General features: G+C 44.2%; 1 protein-coding gene across 2 annotated transcripts in view; it reads left to right on the top strand.

The window, feature by feature from the left end:
• LOC141086129 (bifunctional heparan sulfate N-deacetylase/N-sulfotransferase 3-like) overlaps nt 1-23,808 on the top strand; it is a 682,308-nt gene that overhangs the window by 433,687 nt on the left and 224,813 nt on the right. For both annotated transcript variants that reach the window (XM_073571870.1, XM_073571869.1), the window contains exons 7-8: nt 11,077-11,259; nt 16,455-16,551. In XM_073571870.1, the coding sequence (XP_073427971.1) occupies nt 11,077-11,259; nt 16,455-16,551 (280 nt within the window). The remainder of the gene's footprint in view (nt 1-11,076; nt 11,260-16,454; nt 16,552-23,808) is intronic.

Below are 23,808 nucleotides of genomic sequence, written 5' to 3'. Positions count from 1 at the left end.
GCGGTAGTCCCATCAGCTGACACTAATGACCGGAGGTGCACTGTATACTTCCGATCACAGCTGCGTGCTCACGCTGCCTTTTGACAACGTGGGGAACTGAGGCTATCTGATCGGCGGTGATAATTTCATCACCGTTTAGAAGCTGCTTTTGCCACGCTGTCAAGCACATGATAGTGCGACAAACACCCAGTGTTCAGGTAGCCGAACCCAAACAGTAACATGGATTTCCTGGTGAAGTCCATGTACAGTGTCCATGCCTGAACAGTAGAGTGTTAGGTACGGATGCTGAACTTTACTGTTCGGGTTCGTCCTTCTCTAGTAATAATCCTTTAAATAATAGATTTTAAATGCATGTAGTTTCACAAATTAACAGTCACTACGACTCATGAATATGGTTGCAGTACAGTTTCATTTTGTGAAAGGCTCTTACAAAGCAAATAACTGTGTGTCAGGGGTTCTTTTTTTTAAATCAGATACATTTTTATTAAACCAAATTCAGGTACAAACAATAGAACAAAAATCGCAATGAAAACATTAACAATGGTCATTAGTTTCAGAAATTCCCTCCCTTCCCCTCTCCCCATTACATACAAGAGCAGCAAATAATGCATGGTGTAACCTAAGTTCAGGGTCATCTTCTCTCCACCCAAGGTGTCCACAGTGTCTCAAATGTTCATATGCTTTTCTCTTAATGTAAATATCTTTTTCCATATTCACAATATAGTCAGACAGTCTGAAAAATTCCCTCAATGTCAGCGGATCTTCATTTATCCGGTATCTTGCGATCAGTTTTCGTGCAATATATAATAATCTAGCTACAGCCACCTTATATTTATTATGTAAATGGTCCTCCTCCACATATCCCTGTATATACACCACAGGATCCCTCTCAATCCTACAACCATACGCTCCTCCTATGGCATTAAGCACTGCCGTCCAATATAGGTTCAGGTTTGGACACTGCCATAACATATGGAGAATTCCAGCCCCCTCCATTCGGCAACGAGGACACTCAGAAGTCTGTCTCAGACCCGCTCTATACAGCCTTCAGGAGTCCTATATACTCTATGGAGTACATATATCTCTGCAAGAGTCTGCCCAGTTCACTCAGCAGTGTCAGGGGTTCTTGAAATTAGTTTTTATAGTCAAGCAGCAGCAGCAGCACACAAATGTAAACTCACACACCATTCACACAATGCCAAGCATTTGCTGGAGCAGTGGACATCATATTGCCATTATACTCTGGAGTAGAGGAAATGTTTTTTGAAGAGACATATCTGAATTTTCTGGATGCTCAATGAATGCTACCTATTGGATAATTTAGCAATCGCATTTGGTAGAGGAGTAGTCATTTAATTATTTTAGGGGAAAATTTTTTTGAATCCCTTCACCATCTGGTGTTTTTCAATTTTTTTTCATTTTTTTGTTTCTTCCTCTCACTCCTCCAAGAGCCATAACTATTTTACAATCCATCAATATGGCCTTATGAGGATTTGCTTTCTGCAGGACCAGTTGTACTTTTGATGACGCCATTGATTTTACCATAAAGCATACTGAAAAACGTGAAAAAAATTCCAAGTGAGGTGAATATGAAAAACAATGTAATTCGACAATTGTTTTCTGGGTTCTCTATTTACTATGTTCACTACATAGTAAAACTGACATTGCAATATGATTCCCCAGGTCAGTACACAGATACCAAACATGCACGTTTTTTTTTTTATTTAAGTAGTGAAAAAAAGGTTAGTTTTGTCACCAATTTCCATGACCCATAATGTTTCCATTGTTTATGGTATGGGGATGTGTGAGGGCTTATATTTTGCAGCCTGAACTGTCCTTTTTAATGATTCCATTTTAGGGTACATATGATGCTTTGATCACCTCTTATTGCAGTGTTACGGTGGCAAAAAAAACTGTCATTTTGGTGGTTTTAATTTTTTCATGCTACGCTATTTACCACTCAGATTAATTTATAGTTTGATAGATCGTACTTTTACAAAAGCAGCAGTACCAAATAGGTGTATTTTTAATTTTTTCATATTTAATGTGACAAAAAAGAAGGTAATTTGTGTTTTTTCATAGTTTTTGAAAATGTTTTTATTTTATTCAATAGTCCCCTTAGGAGACTTGAAGCTGTGATGATCCGATCGCTTCTGCTACATATAGCAGGGCTTCAGCACTGCTATCTATGCAGAAATCATGATCAATGAATACCAGCCATGAGTCAGCATTCACATAAGGTTTGGAAAGACAGAAACAGGGGTCATCAGAAGACCGGTCTGCATCCCACGATCAAGAGATAGGTGCGACAATGGTCGGGATGAAACCTGCTGTCAGTGATTGAAAACTGGCTTAGGCTAGTTTCACACTTGCTTTTTTTTGCAGCGCGTTTTTCCCGCAAAAAAACGCATTGAAAAAACGCATACAAAAGCATACAACTGCTGCGTTTTTTTCAAACATTTTTATGAGCATGCATGAAAAAAACGCAGCGTTTTTATGCGTTTGTATGCGTTTTTAGTGCGTTTTTACCGCGTTTGCGTTTTTTTCCAACATTAGGTGGCCCCTCACACTAACCCAAACCATGACTTTACTAACCCTAACCCTGACCCTAACCCTAACCCTAACCCTAACCCTGACCCTAACCCTAACCCTGACCCTAACCCTTAACCAAACCATACTTAACCCTAACCCAAACCCTAAACCCTAACTAACCCTAACCCTAACCCTAACCCTGACCCTAACCCTAACCCTAACCCTGACCCTAACCCTAACCCTAACCCTAACCCTGACCCTAACCCTTAACCAAACCATACTTAACCCTAACCCAAACCCTAACTAACCTTAACCCTAACCCTAACCCTGACCCTAACCCTTAACCAAACCATACTTAACCCTAACTAACCTTAACCCTAACCCTAACCCTGACCCTAACCCTTAACCAAACCATACTTAACCCTAACCCTGACCCTAACCCTAACCCTGACCCTAACCCTTAACCAAACCATACTTAACCCTAACCCTGACCCTAACCCCAACCCTAACCCTGACCCTGACCCTTAACCAAACCATACTTAACCCTAACCCTGACCCTAACCCCAACCCTAACCCTGACCCTGACCCTAACCCTAACCCTAAACCCCCTTAACTAACCCTAACTCTAACCCAAACCCCTAAATTCCATGGTTAACAAAAAAAAACGCATGTGCAAAAAAACGCATACATGAGCATGCCAGTGCGCATGTATGCGCATCCATAGGCTATAATGGCCATTTTTAGCGCAAAACGTGCGCATATGTGCGCATGCGCTTTTTTGCAGGGCCAAAAAATGCAACATGCTGCGTCTGGAAAATACAAACGCACACCCCAAAAAAATGCAGCGCATGAAAATCGCATACATGTGCTTACCAGCGCGCAGGTATGCGCACCCATGTTAAATATAGGGGAAAAAACGCATGCGCACATATGCGTTTTTTTCCAGCGCTAAAAAACGCAAATGTGAAACCAGCCTTAACTGGTTAAAAAAACTCAATTCAAAGTGTTACTGCATCTGTAATGACATCCAAGACTGATTGATGTTATTCTACCAACATGGTGACTTTGGATGCGATGTCTGTCATGTGACCAAAGTTCATTAGGTTTCTTTGCTTCATCGCAGCACAACACAACTGAATGGGGTCACATTCAAAGTTACCGAGTCAAGCAAGTCGCAAAAAGCCCAGTGACAGCGAATATTTTACAACTTGCTTGTCTCAATTCTATCCCATTCACTTGTATTGCACTGCAATGTAGCAGCGACACTTAGCAAACCTTGGTCGCACAACAATGACGCGGCCAAAGACCCTGTGTACCCCCAGCCTAAAGAGTTACTAATTCTCTTCAGAATGAGCTCTCTGCTAAAAATTTTTGTTGATCTCATTCTGCTGCCTGCAATGGACTGTCGAATACAAAGGCTATAAAAGACAAATGATGCAAATAATTTATATTTTAACCCCTTCATGACCAAGCCTATTTTGACCTTAATGACCAGGCCATTTTTTTGCAATTCTGACCAGTGTCCATTTATGAGGTAGTAACTCAAGAACGCTTCAACGGATCCTAGCGATTCTGAGATTGCTTTTTCGTGACATATTGGGCTTCATGTTAGTGGTAAATTTAGGCGATAATTTTTGTGTTTATTTGTGAAAAAATCAGAAATTTGGCAAAAATTTAGAAAATGTCACATTTTGAATTTTTATTCTGTTAAACCAGAGAGTTATGTTACACAAAATAGTTACTAAATAACATTTCCCACATGTCTACTTTACATCAGCACAATTTTGGAAACAATTTTTTTTTTGTTAGGAAGTTGTAAGGGTTAAAAGTTGACCAGTGATTTCTCATTTTTACAACAAAATTTACAAAACCATTTTATCTAGGGACCACCTCACATTTGAAGTCACTTTGAGGGGTTTATATGGCAGAAAATACCCAAAAGTGACTCCATTCTAAAAACTGCACCCATCAAGCAACTCAAAACTACATTCATGAAGATTATTAACCCTTCAGGTGTTTCAAAGGAACTAAAGCAATGTGGAAAGAAAAAATGGACATTTTAACTTTTCCAACAAAAATTTTCTTTTAGCATCAATTTTTTCCTTTTCACATGGGCAACAGGATAAAATGGATCTTAAAATTTGTTGGGCAATTTCTCCTGAGTACACCGATACCTCATATGTGGTCATAAACCACTGTTTGGGTGCATGGCAGGGCTCAGAAGGGAAGGAGCGCCATTTGACTTTTTGAATGGAAAACATGCTGGAATATTTAGCGGTTGCCATGTCGCGTTTGGAGAGCCCCTGTGAGCCTAAACATTGGAGCTCCCCCACAAGTAACCCCATTTTGGAAATAAGACCCCCAAAGGAACTTATCTACATGCATAGTGATCACTTTGAGCCTCCAGGTGCTTCAGAAATTGATCGGTAAAAAAAAAAGTACTTTTTTTTCACAAAAATTTTCTTTTAGCCTCAGTTTTTTCATTTTCACATGCGCAACAGGATAAAATGGATGACAAAATTTGTTGGGCAATTTCTCCTGGTACACCGATACCTCATATGTGGTCATAAACCACTGTTTGGGTGCACGGCAGGGTCCGGAAGGGAAGGAGCGCTATTTGACTTTTTGAATGGAAAATTAGCTCCAATCGTTATCGGACACCATGTCGCGTTTGGAGAGTCCCTGTGTACCTAAAGAGTGAAAAACCCCCACAAGTGACACCATTTTGGAAACTAGACACCTTATGGAACTTATCTAGATGTGTAGTGAGCACTTTGAACCCTCAGGTGCTTCACAGAAGTTTATAATGCAGTTCAGTGAAAATAAAAAATCATTTTTTTTCCTCAAAAATGATTTTTTAGCACGCTATTTTTTATTTATTTCACAAGAGTAACAGGACAAATTGGACCACAAAAGTTGTTGTCCAGTTTGTACTGAGTACACCGATACCCCATATGTGGGGGGGACCACTGTTTGGGCGCACGGCAGGGCTCAGAAGGGAAGGAGAACCATTTGACTTTTTGAAATGAAAATTACCTCTAATCTTTAGCGGACACCATGTCGTGTTTGGAGAGCCCCTGTGTGCCTAAACATTGGAGCACCCCCACAAATGACCCCATTTTGGAAACTAGACCCCCTAAGGAACGTTTCTAGATGCATAGTGAGCACTTTGAACCCTCAAGTGCTTCACAAAAGTTTATAACGCAGTGCCGTGAAAATAAAAAAATATTTTTTTCCTCAAAAAATTATTTTTTAGTGCGCAATTTTTTATCTTCACAAGGGTACCAGGTGAAACTGGATGCCAAATGTTGGTGTCCAGTTTGTTCTGAGTGCGCTGGTACCCCATATGTGGGGGGACCACTGTTTGGGCACACGTCGGGGCTCGGAAGAGAAGTAGTGACATTTTGAAATGCTGACTTGTCTGCGGGCATCATGTTACATTTGCAGAGCCACTGATGTACCTAACTGTGGAAAACCCCACAAATGACCCCATTTTGGAAGCTAGACCCCAAGGAACTTATCTAGATGTGTGATGAGCACCTTGAACCCCCAAGTACTTCACAGAAGTTTATAACGCAGAGCCGTGAAAATAAAAAATCATTTTTTTTTTCTCAAAAAAAATTATTTTTAGCCAGCAATTTTTTTTCCACAAGGGTAACATGATAAATTAGACTCCAAAGTTGTTGTCCAGTTTGTCCTGAGTACGCTGGTACCCCATATGTGGGTGGGGACCACTGTTTGGGCACATGTCGGGGCTCGGAAGGGAAGTAGTGACATTATGAAATGCAGACTTTGATGGAATGGTCTGCGGGCGTCATGTTACATTTGCAGAGCCCCTGATGTACCTAAGCTGTGGAAACCCCCCACAAGTGACCCTATTTTGAAAACTAGACCCCCCAAGGAACTTATCTAGATGTATGGTGAGCACTTTGAACCCCCAAGTGCTTCACAGTAGTTTATAACACAAAGCTGTGAAAATAAAAAATCATTTTTTTCCTCAAAAAATGATTTTTTAGCTCGAAAATTTTTGTTCTCACAAGGGTAACAGGAGACATTGGACCCCAAAAGTTGTTGTCCAGTTTGTCCTGAGTACGCTGATACCCCATATGTGGGGAGAACCATTGTTTGGGCGCACGTAGGGGCTCAGAATGGAAGTAGTGACGTTTTGAAATGCAGACTTTGATGGAAAGGTCTGCAGTCATCATTACGTTTGCAGAGCCCCTGCTGTGCCTAAACAGTAGAAACCCCCACAAGTGACCCCATTTTGGAAACTAGACCTTCCAAGGAACTTATCTAGATATGTGGTGAGCACTTTGAACCCCCAAGTGCTTCACAGAAGTTTATAACGCAGAGATGTGAAAATTAAAAAATCATTTTTTTCCACAAAAATCATTTTTTAGCCCCCAATTTTTTATTTTCCCAAAGGTAACAGGAGAAATTAGACCACAAAAGTTGTTGAGCAATTTTTCCTGAGTATGCTGATACCCCATATGTTGGGGTAAACCACTGTTTGGACACACGTCGGGGCTTGGAAGGGAGGGAGCACCGTTTGACTTTTTGAACGCAAAATTGGCTGGAATCAATGGTTGCACGATGTTGCGTTTGGAGATACCCTGATGTGCCTAAACGGTGGAAACCCCTCAATTCTAACTCCAACCCTAACCCCAACATACCCCTAACCACAGCCCTAACCCCAACACATCCCTAACCCTAATCCCAACCCTAACCATAACCCTAACCCCAACACACCCCTAACCCTAATTCCAACCCTAACCCTAATTCCAACCCTAACCCAACCCTAAACCTAGTTCTAACCCTAACCCTAATTCCAACCCTAACCCTAATTCCACTCTAACCCTAATTCCACTCTAACCCTAATTCCACCCTAACCCTAATTCCAACCTTAACCCTAATTCCAACTCTAACCCTAATTCCAACCCTAACCCTATTTCGAACCCTAACCCTAATGGAAAAATAAACATAAAAATAATTTCTTTATTTTATTAGTTGTTCCTGCCTATGGGGGTGATAAACGGGGGTTTATTTACTTTTCATTCTATTTTGATCACTGTGAGAGTTTATCACAGTGATCAAAATGAATGAATGAATCTGCAGCCGGCAGGCGCACTGCGCATGTGCCCGCCATTTTCCAAGATGGCGGCACCCATGAAGCAGGACTGCGGGACACCGGGAGCCGGAGACGGACATTGGATGTACAGGAGGGGTGAGGGGGGGTTGGAAGGTGGGGGAGCCTAGAGAAGGGGGAGGGGAACAGATGATGACGGCGGTGGCACATCACTGCCGTCAGTCGGTATCGGGGGCCGATCGGCCCCGTGAGTCGGTGGGGGGTCGGGGGGTCGGATCACGGTCTCCAGCCATGTCCGATGCTACTGCAGCATCGGCCATGGCTGGATTGTAATATTTCATCAATTTTCATTGATGAAATATTACTATCGCTTTGATTGGCTGTTTTACTTTTAACAGCCAATTAGACCGATCGTAGCCACGTGGGGGCGAAGCCACACCCCCTGTGGTGAAGAACAAAGCCCTCTGTATCTGCGGGTTGGGTGACCTTTTAGTGACCCCAGTCACCCGACCCGCAGGGGTGCTTTAAAGTCATGATGCCACATAGGCGTCACTGGTCAGATTGGCACCAGTTTTCATGACGCCTATGTGGCGTCATTGGTTCGGAAGGGGTTAAAGAATAGACTAGGGAATTGAATAAATTACAATTTTTTAATATAAAGCTTTTATTGAATAAGTGCCTAGGGCGATTTCTATGATTTACTCACTTATATAGTGCCAGTAATTACATAGCCCTTTACAGACATCTTCACTGTCCTCAGTGGGGCTCACAATCTAGATTTTCTATTGGTATGTCTTATGAATATTGAAGGAAATTGGTGGAAACACAGGAGTACATAAAAACTCCTTACAGATGGTTGTCCTTGGTGGGATTTGAACCCAGGACTCCAGCGCTGCAGTGCTAACCACTGGGCCACAGCATATACATACACATACAGCATATAGTATACCCATTATTGTTGTGAGTTCATTTTCCCCTTCACCATTGAGGTCTGATGAACTCCCTCTTCTGGTGAAGGAAGGTAGTGAGGCTGATTACAAAGCACCTGAGCAGAATGATGATGACTGGGTGACTGGAATTGCTGACTGGATATAAGGCAGCCGACACCCTTCTGCCTTGCGGGTGATTTCTCTGAGGGATTCTTGGAGACCAGTCTGATTCCTGCTCCTCAAAAGCTAAGTTTTCTGCTCTTCTTTTTGCATTTGTGTTTTGGTTTTGTTTTGCCTTGTTTTTCTGGATTTCTGCCTTTCCCTGCTGGGTGAGCTGAATTCCTTTTTGCTCTGTCTTCAGAAAATACCTGAGTACTGATATAGTCTTTTTGAAGCCTAGCGCCTTCAGGGCCTTTTTCTCTATCAGTCTGTTGGCTCTTGTTTTGAGAGGGTTTTGCCGGATTGCAGACAGCAGCTTTCCTGTCCTGTCCTATTTAGTTAGCTTGGGCCCCATCATTTGCTCAGCCTATCTTTCTATCTGTGTGAGTGTTTTTTCATCTTGCTTCACCGTCATTATATGTTGGGCGCTGCCTATTGCTTTGGGGTCTGCTCTGGGGCAGTTTAGATTTTCCTTTCTGTCTTTAGGCTATGTAGTTCTCCGGCTGTGATCGAGGGGTCTAGGGCACCGTAGGAACCCCCCATGGCTACTGCTAGTTGTTGTTGTTAGGTTCAGGGGTTTGCAATCCAAAAGCTGCCAACTTCTCTGGTTTTCTGGACTTAGCTAGTATTTCTGTTTTTGCCTCCTACGGTGACTCATTCATAGCACATTATATTCAGCAAACGGGTTTTCAGCTTTATTAGGTACACACATCTTTGGATGGGGATGGATGAGGCGTGTTTCCCAAGTGCTGAGTTTGAAGGACTAAAAGATGAGGGGCAGCTGCTGCCTCCATAAGCTGCAGCTTCTGTTAATATTTGTCCTTTGTAAAATTACCGTATTTTCCGGCGTATAAGACGACCGGGCATATAAGACGACCCCCCCCAACTTTTCCAGTTAAAATAGAAAATCTTCTTAAAAGTCGGGGGGTGTTCTTATATGCCTTGTGTCATCTTATATGCCGGGTGCGGAGCAATCTGCATATGATAGGGGAGTGGTCCCGATGAAGAAGGGAGGGTGTAAGTGGAGTTATCATCCCCTTTTACCTCATTGGTGGCAGCGGTGCTATCTGCGGGTCTCTGTGCTGGGAATCAGCGGCTCCTCCATCTGCAGTGTGGCAGCTTAGTGCTGGGGGTCGGCGGCTGCGGCGGCTCTCTGTCCAGCATCGGGGCTCCTCCGGCATTTCTCCAAAGCCTGGAGGCCCAGGCAGCTCCATTGCTGCGATGCAGTGGCCTCCGGGAAAATGGTTGCTGGAGCCCACGCAAGCTCAGATTCAGATCTCGTCTCCCGAGATCTCGGGATGAGATCTGAATCTGAGCATGCGCGGGCTCCAACGGCCATTTTCCCAGAGGCCACCGCATCGCAGCAATGGAGCTGCCTGTGCCTCCGGGCTATGGGGAAATGCCAGAAGAGCCCCGATGCAGGACAGAGAGCCGCCGCAGCCACCCCCCAGCACAGTGCCCCCATGCTAGACAAAGAGGAGCCGCAGCCGACCCCTAGCACAGAGCCGCCACACTGCTGAAGGAGGAGCTGCCGCACCGCTGCCACCAATGAGGTAAAAGGGGTTGATAACACCACCTAACCCTCCCTTCTTCATCGGGACCACTCCCCCCATATGCACTTGGCGTATAAGACGCCACCCGGCGTATAGGGCAACCCCTGACTTTTAAGAAGATTTTCAGGGGTTAAAAAGTTGTCTTATATGCCAGAAAATACGGTATGCCTAATTTTACTTCTGGTTTTATGATTCATTATAGCTTTGTGTTAAGAGTCAACATTTCCCACATTCAAGCAAATAATTATAATAAATCTATGTTCACAAAAAGATAAAGAAATTGTTTCTTTTGTGCTATTCCATTATGCACATTGTAACTCAGTGTCACATTTGGAGTTTCATTTTAGCACAAAGATTTTTTTTCTTTTATATCAAGTGAAACACGGAAGTTTTATTTTAAATACTTTGAAGCTAATCATTAAAATAATACTTGGTTTCTTGACCTAAAAATATGCTATTCTAAGATGACATTTCTTAATTTGCCTTCATTCTTTTGGCATACAGTTTTCTTTCAGACAAGTGCAGTGCGTAAGCAAAAAAAGGTGTTCGTGCTACGCTTTACTTGTGGTGAAAAGATAAAAAGAGGATGTTAACTGGCACCGTAATAAACATTAAAATGGTTGTAATAGTCTAATATGTTTTACAGTCATTACACTTATAGGTAATTTAAGCTGTTCTGAAGATATGTAGCGCAATAAAAGATATGTAAAAACCGAATTGGATGGAGATTTGCAAAATGAAAAATGTACAGCATTACTGTCCCCTGGTGGCAGAACTGTTAACTGCAATATTTGGTCTTTCTAATTTTGTATTGCAGGTTAGCATCTTCATGACTCACTTGTCCAACTACGGCAATGACAGACTCGGTTTATATACTTTTGTTAATCTGGCCAAATTTGTGCAAACCTGGACTCATTTAAAGTTGCAAACTCTTCCTCCAGTTCAGCTGGCTCACAAATACTTCCAGCTCTTCCCCGAGCAGAGGGATCCTGTCTGGCAGGTGCGTGCCCACATTAAATCAAGTTTCTTGTGTACTGTTTGAATTGAAATACATATTTACAGAGATTTTCCTCCAATTATAGTCTGCTGTGTTTTTTCTACAAGCAGTAGTTTCTACAGATTGCATTCCAATATCTCTTAATGCAGCTCACAAAACAATAAGATGACGCCTCCATGGAATAGGTAGGGACGAATAAAATGCTTCAATGTGAATTCTATACAGGCTGCTACTGAAATAGTGGACTACAGCCAAAATCTCAGTACATGTAGTATCATAGCACTGCAAAGAAGTGTTAAAGAACTGCAATGCTAAATTATAAAATTACCATATAAATAAATGAGAAAAAAATTGAAAATAGAAAAATGCATGCACGCATAATATATATACAGTTGTGGCCAAAAGTATTGACACCCCTGCAATTCTGTCAGATAATACTCAGTTTCTTCCTGAAAATGATTCCGAACACAAATTCTTTGGTATTATTATCTTCATTTAATTTGTCTTAAATGAAAAAACACAAAAGAGAATGAAGCACAAAGCAAAACATTGATCATTTCACACAAAACTCCAAAAATGGGCCAGACAAAAGTATTGGCACCCTTAGCCTAATACTTGGTTGCACAAACTTTAGCCAAAATAACTGCGACCAACCGCTTCCGGTAACCATCAATGAGTTTCTTACAATGCTCTGCTGGAATTTTAGAACATTCTTCTTTGGCAAACTGCTCCAGGTCCCTGATGTTAGAAGGGTGCCTTCTCCAAACTGCCATTTTTAGATCTCTCCACAGGTGTTCTATGGGATTCAGGTCTGGACTCATTGCTGGCCACCTTAGAAGTCTCCAGTGCTTTCTCTCAAACCATTTTCTAGTGCTTTTTGAAGTGTGTTTTGGGTCATTGTCCTGCTGGGAGACCCATGACCAACTGTATATTGTGAGGTAGCGCTGTCATTCGGGTAGGGGATATTCGCTTAGCAGCCAATAAATCATGTCCGGCACAGGTTTTCCATAAAACCAAAACAGTCCATGCGTTTTTTTCAGCATCATAAACCCACAGCAGCAACATAAAGATCTTATAAACGGCATAGCATCCATGACAGAGCTTCACTCTGTTAGCAGTGTCCAAAACGCAGGCTTTTCAGCCTCACAGTTATATCTCACCCCGTCAGGGTTCTCTCATGGCTGCTTCTCCATACTGCAGACATTCATTCCCTCCAGGGAACTCTCAGGCACTTGCAGCCATTAAACACAGCATCCACAGAGTGCTGTCAGGAAGACAGACATCTCTTTGCACAAGACCTTCCATATGGGTCCCTGCATTCACCACATGTGACCTACCCTGGCCACATTATATGGTTCGTAGCCATGCCCACCAGGTCACATGACTCTGACCTCATCACAGGTCCTTCAACCACTCACACTCTTTACAACAGTGTTCTTTAAACACACCCCCTAGGTGGGTTTGTAGGTAACCAGGTCCGTCCACCTCTCTAGTTACCTGGAGGCTTCTCTCTGACACCTTGAAGCAACACCTCAGCAATGTCACTGCTGATCAACACATAAGTCTCCATCTCAAAGCCACCCAGTTTGAGATACATAACGGCCATTATTGGACTTATATTTTCTTTAGCAATGATCACTCAAGATGCAGCGATGATATTGGAATTCAATAGGAGAATAGCTATGGGCAAATCAATGAGGTCACTGGACAAGGTCTTCAAATTGAGGAACATTTCTCTGGCGAAAAAGATACTGCTCGTACAGAGCCTGGTCTTTTCTGTAGAAATACAGTGGGGAAAAAAGTATTTAGTCAGCCACCAATTGTGCAAGTTCTCCCACTTAAAAAGATGAGAGAGGCCTGTAATTGACATCATAGGCAGACCACAACTATGAGTCAAAATGAGAAAACAAATCCAGAAAATCACCTTGTCTGATTTGGCAACATTTATTTTGCAAATTATGGTGGAAAATAAGTATTTGTTCATTAGCAAAAGTTCATCTCAAAATTTTGTTTTATATCCTTTGTTGGCAATGACAGAGGTCAAAGGTTTTCTGTAAGTCTTCACAAGGTTGGCACACACTGTTGGTGGTATGTTGGCCCATTCCTCCATGCAGATCTCATCTAGAGCATTGATGTTTTGGACCTGTTGCCGGGCCTGTCACATGACCCTCTTCCCAGTGGAAAAAATAAAGTTGGATCCAAAATGGCCAACTTTAAAATGGCCACCATGGTCACCACCCATCTTGAAAAGTTTCCCCCCTCCCATATACTAATGTGCTACAAACAGGAAGTTGATATCACCAACCATTCCCATTTTATTTTGGTGTATCCATATAAATGGCCTGCCCTATATAGATCCTTCAACGCTATAGTATCACTTACCCTGCTGCCCGTGCTCTGCTTCCAGCAGAAATATACAGTCTGCTGAGTTCTGCCCACTTCCTATATGCACTTACTACATCTCCTTATTTTTTTTAACGACTGCGTCTCAACGGACAAAAAATCACAAAGACATCTTTGTTTTTGATCAAAATAACCAATACAAGGTCCATAAAATCATGGAGAGCACACAGTTGCCATCCATATGCAATCTGTTTCTAATACTGTAATGGGTATGAGAAGCTTAGATTTTTGGGGTACGTATGTGGTAATGGCCCGGATTGGGGGGTGGTCCACTGCTTACTGCACACAGATGACACAGAGATGGAGGCAGATTTTCGGTTGCAACAGATCCCAGATTATTGGCCGTCCTCCTGACGACCGTAGCCATACACCGCAGCATCTTTACAGCTCTCCGTATTCAGGCCCGGGTACCTTCACCTTCCTTCAGTCATAGTGACGTTCCTCACGGATCTTTTGCTGGGGCTGCCCTAGGCCTATCTACCGCCAGCGCTTCACCAGTCCGAGGTCGTCGTCCAATCGGTACCCCCGGGGCCTCGTCTGTCCTGCGGTTCTTTGTGTCAGGGCCACCCCCCTGACTGTCTCTTCCTATCAGTCCCCTGGTCGAGCTCTCCACTGTCGTCAGTCCTCCGTACTGAGTCTTCTTCTCCTGAGCTCCTCCCAGAACTAGCCTAGCCTAGAACCCAGTCCTGTCCTTTTTATCCCCTTCCTCAGGAATTTCCCTCCTGGGTTCCTATCTCCCCGCCCCAATGACTAAACAGTTTCATAGCCCTAAGCTGTTGAAAAGTCCTGTTCTCACTCTCCCCTCTGCCATCTTGTGGTCAAATCTAGGTACTGCACTCCTTTTCCATCTTCTCGCAGCTGTTTCCCTTCTGTCATTACCAATGTCTGTCTGCAGTGCACAAACCATCCCTTCTCCCTTCAGTCAAGTCCGTCCGTCAAGTCACCTTCCCCACATGTATATAAGAAAATCATTGATGCTAAAAGAACTGTTCAAACACTGATGACATTTGATCCAAGAATAAATTGGTCCATTTTTTTTCACGGACAAGAGTAAACAACCCTCTCAAAAAAGCCTTACGTCTACTCTTCAGGTAACTACAAAAATATTGTTTCCTTTTATATATATTAACTTTAGTGTTTGTTTGTTTTAAACAAGGCATTGTTTCTGTGATAGAATAACTTTATGCTAGATAATTTAGATAGATGAATAGTTAGATAAAAAGCAGCATCTAGAGGCAGCACACCTAGGAGATATGGCAAAAAACTGTGCTTTTTTAGCCCATAATGGCCTGCGTACCCAATGTTAAAGATAGGGTACGCAGGCCACATGCAGAAATAGGCGGAGCTAACCAGAGAAGGCGTGGGGGCGGGACTTCACAGAGGAAGTCCGCAGCCCTCCGTCCGCAAATGTGAAACTAGCCTTAGTCGGTCTGAGGCTCCAGTCTGTAATTAGCCCACTACTACATAGGAGGACCTTGTCAATGACCTGAGGACAGCTGGGGTCACAGTCTCAAACATTACCATTAGTAATACACTACTCCGTCATGGATTAAATTCTTGTAGGCCATGCAAGGTCCCTCTGCTCATGCCAGCACATGTCCAGGCCCATTTAAACTTCACCAATGACCATTGGGATAATCCAGACGAGGGATGAGAGACGGTCATGTGGTCAAACGAAACGAAAGTAGAACTTTTTGGTATCAACGCCACTGGCTGCAATTGGAGGAAGAAGTAGAAGGATGAATACATCAAAAACAATGTCCCAATAATGAAGCATGGTGTGGTTGCTTTTCTGCAATGTGGACAGGACAACTGCACCGTATTGAAAGGAGGATGGATGGGATCACATTTTGAGTGATTTTAGACAACAATCTCCTTCCCTCAGAAAGAGCATTAAAGATGGATCGCTGCCGGAGAAACTAATTAGTGGCTCCATAAGAAGCATTTCAAGGTCCTGGAGTGGCCTAGCCAGTCTCCAGACCTGAACCCAATAGAAAATCTTTGGAAGGAGCTGAAACGCAATGTTGCCCAGTGACAGCTACAAAGCCTGAAAGATTTGGAGAAATCCCTGCTGCAATGTGTGCAAATTTGGTTAAGAACTAGAGGAAATGTCTGATCTCTAATTGCAAACAAAGGTTTCTGTACCAAATGTTAAGTTCTGTTTTTAATAGTATCAAATACTTATTTCATGCAATAAAACGCTAATTAATTATGCAAAAATCATACAATGTGATTGTCTGGCTTTTTTTAAGTTTCTGTCTCTCAAATTTGATGTGTACCTATGATAAAAATACATACCTCTCCATTCTTTGACGGTAGGAAAACTTGCAAAATCGGCATTGTTACAAATACTTATTTTCCACATTGCACATAGATAGATAGATAGATAGATAGATAGATAGATAGATAGATAGATAGATAGATAGACACATTTTGGCAGCTCATTTTTTGCTCATACTAAAATTGAGTACAAAATGTTATTTTTTTTCATTATGCATTTTTTTACAGACTAGTTTGTTGAACCCTTTGTTGTCTTTGTTAACAAGATAAAATGCTGAAATTATGCTAATTTCTCCTTAAATGTATTGGAAATCTGCCAATGTTCACTACAGGGGTTTTCTTTTACCATTCAAATTATTGACAAAAAAGGATTGCTAACATACTAATATGTTTTGTTAAATTTTTTTGGCTGTTTTGATATCTCATGATTTATTGCAATTATATGCAGACAAGCTATTTTAATTCAATATACAAATAAATGATCAAGAATAAATTTCTCGTATAAATATCAACAGAATCCCTGTGACGACAGACGTCATCGAGACATTTGGTCAAAAGAAAAAACCTGTGATCGTCTGCCAAAATTTCTGATTGTGGGACCACAGAAAACCGGTGAGGATTTGTTTTTTATAAGTATATATTGATATTAAACACACATGTAATAAATTTCATCAAATTTTTGTTTACTCTGAAAGCATTATTGACAAAAGTGTATGTGTAGTTTCTCATGGTGTATAATATAGTAAACCAATGAGTACTAAATGGACAAATCTGTTGTACAGATTATATTTAAATGGGTTTTCCCTCCATACACATTAATGTTATATCCACATAGCTATCCTCTGGGATTTCCATTTATCAGGAGAACAGAGGTATAGCCACCACTAAACTTACCTTCTTAACCCCCTTCATGACATATAACATATATATATGTTGTATATCTTGTTTCTTAATTTGATGCTGGCTCCGATGCTCAACCCCGTTCTTTACCTCCACATTACAGCCGATTTACACTATCTGATAAAATCAATGGTGCCATTCGAAAGTACGTCTCATCCCACAAATAAAGAAGCCATCTTATGGCCATAATGACTAGAGTTGAGTGACTTTTGGTTTTTTAGGGTCGCGTTTCGTTTCGTGAAACCCGACTTTTCCAAAAGTCGGGTCGAGCAAGATCGTCCGATTATAGCGAAAAGTCGGGGTCATCCCGAAACACGAAACCCAATGTAAGTCAATGGGGAATAAAAGTCGGCAGTGAGAGGAGGACAGGAAACACACCTACAGTGCCCATTTGAATGCCAAAAGCATCAATTCTTCTTACTTAAGCTTGTCAACCTTAATTAACTTCATAATACAAGTTACGCACTGAAAAATGGGGGTTATTTGGCTAAAGTTGTGGGGGGGGGGAGGGCTGGCTGCAGGTTTTCATGTGCCCTGGGCGAAAGAGGGCCCCTTTAACACATACCACAACTCATCATGCTCCGATACGGCAGAGAAATAGCTGTATAGTACAATGAAAAATACCTCACTTTTTACATCTCATGACGAGGCCCATCTATTTCTCCATACAGAATCATTGGTCCCATATAACGTTTGAAACAGTATATGATGAGCTCCACATAATGCTACAGTATATGTTGGTCCCCATGGATGAAGCTCCACTGTCTTATGGGCCCAAATAATGCTCCAAACATAATGGGCCCCATTTCTAATGCTCTAGTGTATAATGGGCCCTGTAAATGCTGCTCCAGTGTCTGATGTCCACCTTTGGAATGTTCCAGTGTATGGTGGGCCCCATCTATCATTCTCCAGAGTATAGTGCTCCCCAAAAATTGCTGTCCCAACATTGAAAACAATCAAATAAGTCTCCTCGCTAGGGAATCCCTGTACTTGTCTGGACTCCTTGTCGTCCCCATCTTCCATCTCACTGCACAGTATTTCAACTTTGCAAGTGCTGTGATCCTGAGCAAGCAGGGGGGGCCCACTCATTGGCAATGGCACTGGCACAGGGCCCCTGATAGTACGGTGGTGTGTCTGATGGCGGGTGGGCCGAACCTGCACTTTCATCTGCAGCTTCCTCTTTGTCACGGTGTAAGATGGAACTGTATATCGGAAGGGTAACCTGAGTTTCATCAGGGTCAGATTCAGGTCGTGTAGCGTGCGAGGGGAATGTAGTGGTCTGGGTCAATGTACCAGCAGATTCATCGAGCAGTGGCTGGGCATCAGTGCACTTGTGTCGCCCCCAGGAGTACGGTCGCCACAGTGGCATTACCTTCTTCCTAGGGAGTGTGATGTCATGCTTGGGAGCAACGAAGGATCTCTCTAGCAGGTTAACTGATTGGGCGGCGTTATTCCCACGAGTGATGACCCTCCAAACAGCGTTCATGAAGGCAAAGTGTTTGTTTTACGTGGGCAGTATGGTTGCAAAGCTGAACCTTAAAGGAATGTCCAGAAGGGCACCACCAGGAGTGGAGCCTACGGTTAAATTCGACTCCACCTGGGAAACCTCAACCATGCCAGCTACAGAACAGATGCACACATTGCAAGCTTAATTCCGTTAACGAAAGAGACTCCGTCATGCCCCGCTGTCCGAGTCCGGCTTACTAGAGGGACACGTGAGGCTCTGGCACATGAGATTGGCCAATAACTGGTGTGTCATGCCCTTACATGTCCATGGCTGCATGTGCGCTACACTGAAAAGGCCAGCGTTTGTCGCTTACAGGTGCAGATAACCCGCTGAACAACGTTAGTGATGGGGATCACTGATTACAATTATTACCCGCGAACAATGATTTCCCAGTAAGTGCAGGTCAACCGCAGTTCCGGAATTAGGCCTAACCGTCATTCCTGAAAAAATGAAAAACTTACGTGTGCAAACCACAGGTGCTGTAGCTTGCTTAACAGCTCGCCAGCCGTTCTCACGCCCAGTATGGATTACACGTGATTGCACAAAGGTGAGAAAGGGTACCGTATCCCCAGATAACATGTATGGATAGCGTACACATTCAAAATATATGTCTATACATCAGGAGGCAGGCTCAGACGGTGTTAGGCTCAGTATGGATTGCACGTGATTGCACAAAGGTGAGAAAGGGTACCGTATCAACAGATAACATGTATGGATAGCGTACACATTCAAAATATATGTCTCAGGAGGCAGGCTCAGAAGGTGTTAGGCCCAGTATGGATTGCACGTGATTGCACAAAGGTTAGAAAGGGTACCGTTTCCCCGGATAACATGTATGGATAGCGTACACATTCAAAATATATGTCTCAGGAGGCAGGCTCAGAAGGTGTTAGGCCCAGTATGGATTGCACGTGATTGCACAAAGGTTAGAAAGGGTACCGTTTCCCCAGATAACATGTATGGATAGCGTACACATTCAAAATATATGTCTCAGGAGGCAGGCTCAGACGGTGTTAGGCCCAGTATGGATTGCACGTGATTGCACAAAGGTTAGAAAGGGTACCGTATCCCCAGATAACATGTATGGATAGCGTACACATTCAAAATATATGTCTCAGGAGGCAGGCTCAGACGGTGTTAGGCCCAGTATGGATTGCACGTGATTGCACAAAGGTTAGAAAGGGTACCGTTTCCCCAGATAACATGTATGGATAGCGTACACATTCAAAATATATGTCTCAGGAGGCAGGCTCAGACGGTGTTAGGCCCAGTATGGATTGCACGTGATTGCACAAAGGTTAGAAAGGGTACCGTATCCCCGGATAACATGTATGGATAGCGTACACATTCAAAATATATGTCTCAGGAGGCAGGCTCAGACGGTGTTAGGCCCAGTATGGATTGCACGTGATTGCACAAAGGTTAGAAAGGGTACCGTATCCCCGGATAACATGTATGGATAGCGTACACATTCAAAATATATGTCTCAGGAGGCAGGCTCAGACGGTGTTAGGCCCAGTATGGATTGCACGTGATTGCACAAAGGTTAGAAAGGGTACCGTATCCACAGATAACATGTATGGATAGCGTACACATTCAAAATATATGTCTCAGGAGGCAGGTTCAGACGGTGTTAGGCCCAGTATGGATTGCACGTGATTGCACAAAGGTTAGAAAGGGTACCGTTTTCCCGGATAACATGTATGGATAGCGTACACATTCAAAATATATGTCTCAGGAGGCAGGCTCAGAAGGTGTTAGGCCCAGTATGGATTGCACGTGATTGCACAAAGGTTAGAAAGGGTACCGTATCCCCAGATAACATGTATGGATAGCGTACACATTCAAAATATATGTCTCAGGAGGCAGGCTCAGAAGGTGTTAGGCCCAGTATGGATTGCACGTGATTGCACAAAGGTTAGAAAGGGTACCGTATCCCCAGATAACATGTATGGATAGCGTACACATTCAAAATATATGTCTCAGGAGGCAGGCTCAGATGGTGTTAGGCCCAGTATGAATTGCACGTGATTGCACAAAGGTTAGAAAGGGTACCGTTTCCCCAGATAACATGTATGGATAGCGTACACATTCAAAATATATGTCTCAGGAGGCAGGCTCAGACGGTATTAGGCCCAGTATGGATTGCACGTGATTGCACAAAGGTTAGAAAAGGTACCGTATCCCCGGATAACATGAATGGATAGCGTACACATTCAAAATATATGTCTCAGGAGGCAGGCTCAGAAGGTGTTAGGCCCAGTATGGATTGCACGTGATTGCACAAAGGTTAGAAAGGGTACCGTATCCCCAGATAACATGTATGGATAGCGTACACATTCAAAATATATGTCTCAGGAGGCAGGCTCAGACGGTGTTAGGCCCAGTATGGATTGCACGTGATTGCACAAAGGTTAGAAAGGGTACCGTATCCCCGGATAACATGTATGGATAGCGTACACATTCAAAATATATGTCTATACATCAGGAGGCAGGCTCAGACGGTGTCAGGCACAGTATGGATTTGACGGCCCAGATTACACAGCGGAGGAGCAGGGAGAGGTAAAGATTGCAAATGCTGGGGCCCTGCTCAAGCAAGGGGGGCCCACTCGTGGGCGTCGGTACTGGCACTGGGCCCCTCATAGTACAGCGGTGTGTCTGACGGCGGGTGTGCACCACCACCGTCAGAGACACTTGATTGCACTATGAGGGACCCTTTGCCAGTGCCCGCGCCCAAGAGTCGGCCTACCCACCTGTCCAGGGCAATGGCACTCGCACGGTGTCGTGTGCTAGGTGGTGACCCCGGCCATGGGGGGGAGGCAGCACAGTTAGGGAGTTTTAGAAAGTGCCATATGTTGATGTTGGACATTCAGCTGATGCAAAAGGCGAAATAGGTGAAGTCCCAGGAAGAGGTGGACCAAAGCAAGCCATTTTTCTGTCACCCTATGTGTCATCAGGGGAAGGTGGGACAAAATCCTTGGAAACCCATGCATGGTTCATTTTAATGAAGGTTAGATCATCCACATTTTGGGTTGACAGACGGGTCCTTTTTTCTGTCAGGATTGATCCAGCTGCACTGAAGACTCTTTCCGATAGCACACTTGCAGCTGGGCAAGCGTGCTCCTGTAAGGCATATTGGGCCAATTCAGGCCAGGTGTCCAGTTTAGCGGCCCAATAGTCAAAGGGGAATGACCTGTGTGGGAGAACATCGATATGGGAGGAAAAGTAGTTTGTAACCATAGTTGACAACTGCTGTCTCCTGTCACTTTCCATCGATGCAGTATTACCAGTTGTGTGAGCGGTATTTGAAAAATCAGTCCACAACATTGTCATGAAACCCCTGTCTCCAACGCCACTTCTGCTGTATGCACCACGAACACCTCTGCCAAGCTGCCCCCGGCCCGTACGGCTCGTGTGAGAACCATCACCGCTGCTGTGTGCTGGGAATGCCTCAAGCAACCGATTTACCAGAGTTGCTTGTTTATTAGCCAATATTAGGTCAAGGTTCTCCTGTGGCATGATGTTTTGCAATTTGCCTTTATAGCGTGGATCCAGGATGCTGGCCAACCAGTAGTCGTCATCGTTCATCATTTTGGCAATGCGGGGGTCCCTTTTTAGGATCCGCAAGGCATAATCTGACATGTGGGCCAATGTTCCCGGTGTCAATGATGCACTGCGAGTGCTGGGTGGAGGAGCACTTTCTGGCAAATCCACATCCCTCCAGTCACGCACAAACCCTGTACCAGACCTTGCCACGCCAACATTTTCACTTGCCCCACGAGATGCATCCTCCTCCCCTAAGTAATCATCCCCATCATCCTCCTCCTCCTCCTCTTCTTCCTCCACCTCGTCCAGGAGAGGTCCCTGAGCAGACAATGGCTGAATGTCATCAAGGATTCCCTCCTCCTCTTCCTCCTCATCAACATTGGCTGCAGACGCCTGCTCCTTAAGGTGCGTCAAAGTTTGCATGAGCAGACGCATAAGTGGGATGCTCATGCTTAGGATGGCGTCGTCTGCGCTTACCAGCCGTGTGCATTCCTCAAAACACTGCAGGACTTTACAGAGGTCTTTCAGCTTCGACCACTGCACACCTGTCAACTCCATGTCTGCTCTCAAAGTTCCTGGCCGTGTATCCTCCCAGAAATGCATTATGGCCTGCCTCTGCTCACACAGCCGCTCCACCATGTGCAGGGTGGAGTTCCACCTTGTTGCAATGTCGATAATGAGGCGGTGGTTGGGAAGGTGGAGCAATCGCTGCAGCTTCTGCATATGAACGGAGTGTACAGGCGACCGGCGGATGTGCGCGCACAGTCTTCACACCTTCTGGAGCAGGGCTGTTAATTCCGGATAATTTTTGAGGAAGCACTGCACCACCAGGTTCAAGGTGTGAGCCAAGCAATGTATGTGGCTGAGTTTTGAAAGGGCTATGGCTGCCACAAAATTACGGCCGTTATCACTAACTACCTTGCCTGCCTCAAGATGTACACTGCCCAGCCATGACTCAGTTTGTCGCTTCAAGTACTCGGCCAGCACCTCGGCGGTGTGTCTGTTGCCCAAACACATCATCTGCAACACAGCCTGCTGACGCTTTCCACTAGCTGCTCGATAGGGGGACACATCGTGTGCAACAGTGGCAGCTGCAGATGGAGTGCTCGTACGACTGCGCTCTGTGGACGAGCTTTCGCTTCTGGAGGAGGAGGAGGAGGAGGAGGGTCGAACGCCTACAGCCAACTGTTTCCTATACCATGGGCTAGGCAGCACTGTCCCACCACCGCTGTCCCCTGTGGACCCTGCATCCACCACATTAACCCAGTGCGCAGTGATGGACACGTAACGGCCCTGGCCATGCCGACTGGACCATGCATCAGTTGTGAGGTGCACCTTTCCGCTCACTGACTGCTTGAGTGCATGAACAATGCGGTCTTTCACATGATGGTGGAGGGCTGGGATGGCTTTGCGAGAGAAGAAGTGGCGACTGGGTAGGTCATAGCGTGGTACTGCATAGGCCATGAGTTCGCGGAAAGCTGTGCTTTCCACCAACCGAAAGGGCATCATCTCAAACGAGATTAGTTTGGCAATGTGGGCGTTCAAACCCAGTGTACGCGGATGAGAGACTGAGTACTTTCTTGACCTACTCATAGTGTCTGGGAGGGTGAGCTGGACTTAAGAGCTGCATATGGTGGAAGTAGCGGTGGACAGGATGGACTGAGAGAGGGTTGATGATGGTGATGGAGTTGGTGTTCTTTCTGATGGCCTAGAATCAGTCTTTCGTTGATATAACAGTGGGATTCCCTGACTGCTGTGGCCTTGCAACGACACCTCAACATTTGCTGCTGTGCTAACCGGTGGGCTTACAGTGGGGGAAACAATGTAGCGTTGCTGACTACCTTCGTTGTGATCAGTTGCACATGTGGCACTTGAGGTTTGGTGTTGTGTCCACGCTTGCAAGTGCATGCTGGTTA

This window comes from Dendrobates tinctorius, unplaced genomic scaffold (assembly GCF_039654945.1).
Source record: "Dendrobates tinctorius isolate UK_male_01 unplaced genomic scaffold, ASM3965494v1 ptg000030l, whole genome shotgun sequence".
Lineage (NCBI taxonomy): Eukaryota > Metazoa > Chordata > Amphibia > Anura > Dendrobatidae > Dendrobates > Dendrobates tinctorius.
This window is presented reverse-complemented; position numbering and strand designations above follow the sequence as displayed.